This window comes from Octopus bimaculoides, chromosome 10 (genome assembly GCF_001194135.2).
Source record: "Octopus bimaculoides isolate UCB-OBI-ISO-001 chromosome 10, ASM119413v2, whole genome shotgun sequence".
In the NCBI taxonomy this organism is placed as follows: Eukaryota; Metazoa; Mollusca; class Cephalopoda; order Octopoda; family Octopodidae; genus Octopus; species Octopus bimaculoides.
In genome coordinates, this window is record NC_068990.1 from 64,479,477 (window position 1) to 64,484,692 (window position 5,216).

Sequence of the window (5,216 nt, forward strand, 5' to 3'; positions counted from 1 at the left end):
TCTCTCATGATAGCATTTTTATGCCTTTTTCGTCTTGGTATCAGTGAGAATTAATAGTTTTCACTTTCAACACCCTAATTCATTTTGACACAATACTTTTCAATCTGGAATACATCATGCCTCTGACCCTCATGCCACAGAACATTGGTAAACCTCTTACTTTCAGCTTCTCTTCTTGCTAAGTATACCTGATATCTGGTTTCTCTTCTTGCTACTGATATTTCTCCTTGCTCTCCCCTTTCTTCAACCATTCTAGCTCTCTTTCTTACCTTATACGGTTCGATATACTGTACCATTTCACTACCATGTAACCTACCTTGCTCTATCTGCAGATATGGTGGCTTACAGTATGGTACTCCATAGAAACTCTCCTTTGCCCCGTATGTTTATCTCCTTCACATGTGTTTCACACATACTTCTTTGAACTTTCTCTTTGATAGTTTCAATTGTTCAACTGTAGCCATACTGCAGCACTTGTCTTTTGAATATCCTAACCAAATATCTTCTATCTTTTATATAAATATCTGTCAACTGATAAGTGCTACAAAAAAAAAAATGACTGATTACCATTCATTTATATGCAATTTTGGGGGTTAATAATTGAGGTTTAGCTCTATCAACAGTCTATCTTATCCTTAAAATATGCTTAATTGTTTTGTAACGTTCTGACCATCTCCTGTTTCCAGGTCTAGAATTACAAACCTTCCATGAGAGTAGAGAATCAAATAGTTGACATGAAAATCTTAAGATTGAACTGTGGTCTTCAAATATAAAATCTATTTGATGCCGGAAAATGCTGAAGCCTTCCCAAGAACCACTATACATTACATATAACTAGAGCCAAAGATGGAACTTCTTCATGGTTATTTGATCTGCTTAAGTTAGCAGCCATATTCAATTCAAATCACACCCAGCTGTCTTTTGAGAATACTACATTTAGTCTTAGATAGAGTATTTTGGGGAGAAAAAAACAAAGATAATTTTGATGGAGTTGACTAGCTAAACAGCATCATTACATTACTCCATATTTCATAAAATACTTCAGTAACCTTTGACATCAGCAATCCCTTATCATCAAGGCAAGCAACTACACTAACTCACTTGCCAGTTGATTTACTGTTTCACTGACGCAAACTAGTATTTCCTACTGAAAGTTTGGAACTGTCATAAAACTTCTTAAACACTTTCTGATCTGTAAGGAAACGTTAGGTTTTGTTCATTGGTGCAGCACGTGTTGACTAATTAATGAGGCTGGTGATTGTTACAATTCTAGCACTCACCTTCTCTTCTTAACTATTTGCTTGTGAAACATTGAGATTTTGAATCATTTTGTTATTGCTCTCCACTCTTCTATTTTGTGAAATCATCTTTTTCAAAGCGTGACCTGTCACAACACACATGCATGAGTGCACATGCACGCATGTGCACACACGCACGCACACACACACACACACACACACTGTGATTCATACAAATACACAGCTATACAAAATCACATTGATAAGAAAAGGAAAAAACAGCTCAGTCAAATATTTTCTATAAACATACAGTCTTACGTGCAGACATAGACTTTATCCAAAAGACTTATCAACTCTCACATATTATACATTTAAATATTCAGTTTGATAATATCTTTGACAAAACATGACAGGACACATATGTACACCATAACACACGTGTGCACCATGACAAATCATGAAATATACATGTGCATGTATTTATAACATAATACATACATGCACATGTATGATATGATACATGCACATATTTGTACATACTAATAAGATTCTGAGACATACACCACTCGCATACATGGCCCATTCAAACAGAAATAAACAAATATACAAGTTCATACATGCAGACATAACATATCAGTCCTTGATCTGTATGCCTAAATCTATAGACCTCTGTATTTAACACTTACTGACTCTACTTATTATATACCCAGACATCTAATGTGAAAGTGTGTTTGATTCTCGATGTGGTACATACTCAGTCATGCAACATGATTAACCTGTCTGCAACACTCAACACACCCAACACAACTTGTAAATTTATTTATAGGTCATATATTGAGATCAGAGAATCTTGTCATATTTTCTAACTTTAGCCTCAATAACATCATTTATGCCATTACCCTATCTACTCTAATTTTACTATGTATTTCTTTTCTGCATTTAACCTACTATGCTAGAACTTTCAGATTTTATATATTTGATCCCTTTATGGTGGTGAGGTTGGCTGATGTTTTAAAGACCCACTTTACTTTCTGCTCACAACACATGTCAAGAGACAATCCCTAGCTAAATATATATCTACTTCTTTCCCTTCAGGCTCCAATTCTCATTGTGTTTATATTAAAGTATGAGATAAGCTGAGACTTGTTTGCGGAACAGTACTTATTTTGTGTGCCTTTACTCTCTCTCTCTCTCTCTCTCTTTCTCTCTCTCTCTCTCTTTCTCTCTCTCTCTCTCTCTCTCTCTCTCTCTCTCTCTCTCTCTCTCTCTCTCTCTCTCTCTCTCTCCCCCCCACACACACACACACGGAAATGCTGGAGCACTACTAAAGGCTTTGCCTTAATGTTATATGTCATAGGCAGGTTCGCCTGCTGGCAGTGTCGATCCTTCTCCGAGCTATTTAAAATACAAAATGTGTTAAATGACTGAATAAGGAATTAAACCTGTTTTGCTAACTAGCTTTCACTAGTTTTGCTCAAGATTCGATTTTACTTTGTTGTACTTCCATGCACAAGTCTTCCTAAGGAAGGGAAAGGGTCAGGAAAGACAACTTGAACAAGTTTATTTACTTACACTTAATACATCTGAAGAGGAATTAGCATTGGAGAAACCAAATGATTAACCAATTCAGTGGTGGTTCATAGAACTAAAAACTGAGTAGTCAGGTTCTTTATGTTGTTGAATGTGTTTTTATTATGCTATAATTGGTTATCATTTTAGAATATCATCAGTTTGATCCTGAAAATTAAAGTCAAATAGTGTGTGTATATGTTCTGTATGCCTTATACCTATGGATTGATAGATTTCTTGTTAAATAGACTAAATGACATGTATCATTAAACATCAATAAACTAATCTAATTTTGGATTTCTTTCACCTTGTCATTGCAGTGAAGTGCAGAAAGCAGTTCACACTGCACAGGGTTTATACATGAGATGGTGTGAGCTGCAGGAAGATCTTGGCTCCATTACAAAGGAGGAACTCGATTGGACAACCAATGAACTGCGCAACAGCCTTCGTAGTATTGAATGGGACCTTGAAGACCTAGAAGAAACGATAGATATCCTTTGTCTGTAACTGATTTTGCAATCATTCTATCAGTATATAACACACACACATATGGTACTGAACATTTCATTTCTTTATTCTTTCAGCCTTTGTGTCATCTTTCTTATGTAATACTTCCTACAGCTAGACCCATAATTTAATTGTATGTTTATATAGCCACATAATAAAAATGCACTTGTATACACAACTCTTTGCACATATTTGTCCAACAAAAAACCTTGCAAACTCACTTACTGTAGCACTGGAACTCTCTCTGACCTACATTCTATTAACTTTGCGTTATTTCCTCAATTTTCTCCCGCTTCCTATCTGATCTCTAGCCAACCATACTTTTTTTCTTATAAGCAGGATATGGCAACATAACTACCATCAACAGAACAGAAAAAGAAAAAAAAAAAACAGTCACTACACTTATTAAGGAAACCAGTTTGCAAACTTACACTCTCCTAACTCAAGCACCACACAGCTGAAAGCCTCAAACTTGCAATAGAATAGAGACCTCACTTTTTTTCAAATGTTAGATCTCCTCATCAAGGCTGGAAATTACTTTATCTTTGAACAGCTAATATACTTTACAAAGTACATTTGTGACCTGTCTAAGATTATTGCATATAGACCAGGGAAATTGATACACATTCACAGATATGACTCAGATCTCCTAAATAAGGAACTTATAAAGTTTATCAACAAGCCTTCACCCATTATTACACTGTTGTGCTCCCTCTACTTTCTGTCCCTTTCAATGACTAGCAAGCTGTATGCCTCTCCCATCCAAGTTTACCTAATATATATATATATATATTAGAAAGCACCTGCCCCTACTGATGACAAAGGGCCTCTCTCTCAGAGTGAAAGGTAGCTTGTATGATGCATGTGTGTGAACTGCCATGCTACATGGCAGTGAAACATGGTCCTTGACTGCTGAAGACATGTGTAGGCTTGAAATAAATTAAGGTAGTATGATCTGCTGGATGTGTAATGTCAGTGTGCGCACACAGCAGAGTGTATGTGCCCTGAGAAAAATGCAGGACAAAAGAAGCATCAGATTTGGTGTGCAAGATAGACGATTGCGCTGGTATGGTCATGTGCTGCGTATGGATGAGGAGAGCTTTGAAGAAGTGGAAGGACCCATGAAAAAGGGAGACACAGGAAAATATAGGATGAGATGCTGAAGCATGATGATTGAACAATGGGCCTCACGGAGGCAATGACGAAAGACCAAGACCTCTGGAGATATGCTGTGATTGAGAAGACCTAGCAAGTAAAGGGAGATCACAGCTGTAGCCTACACCAGTGTCGCATAGCCAGCCCATTTAAAAAGTACCTTTGAATCATCGGGCGACATTCTGAGCTTCAGGAAATGTATTGAGTCAAGTAAAATCAAAATCAAATCACAATCAAATGGAAATTAAATTTGTGGCCGATGCAAGTACCACCTGGCTGGCTCCCATGCTGTTGGCACGCGATAAGCACCATTCATGCGTGGGTCATTACCAGTGCCGCATGACTGGCTCCCCATGCTGGTGGTACTTAAAAATCACCATCCAAATGTGGTCTATGCCAGCCCCCACTCCGCTCCAATTGGCTCCTGTGCCAGTAGCACGTAAAAAAGCACCATCCAAACGTTGCCGATGCCAGTGCCGCCTGACTGCCTCCCATGCCAGTGGAATGTAAAAAGCCCCCACTACACTCTTGTAGTGGTTGGCCTTAGGAAGGGCATCCAGCTGTAGAAACATTCCCAGATCAGATTAGAGCCTGGTGCAGCCTCCTGGCTTGTCAGTCCCCAGTCAAACCGTCCGACCCATGCCAGCATGGAAAACGGATGTTGAAAAATGATGATATATTATATATATATATATATATATATATACACACACATATACATATATATATTTGATATATATATATATA

General features: G+C 37.6%; 1 protein-coding gene across 3 annotated transcripts in view; it reads left to right on the plus strand.

The window, feature by feature from the left end:
* LOC106879764 (syntaxin-6) overlaps positions 1 to 5,216 on the plus strand; it is a 151,900-nt gene that overhangs the window by 102,646 nt on the left and 44,038 nt on the right. For all 3 annotated transcript variants that reach the window (XM_014929451.2, XM_014929449.2, XM_052971260.1), the window contains one exon: positions 3,128 to 3,297. In XM_014929451.2, coding sequence (XP_014784937.1) covers positions 3,168 to 3,297 — 130 coding nt within the window. In that variant the 5' untranslated portion in view covers positions 3,128 to 3,167. The remainder of the gene's footprint in view (positions 1 to 3,127; positions 3,298 to 5,216) is intronic.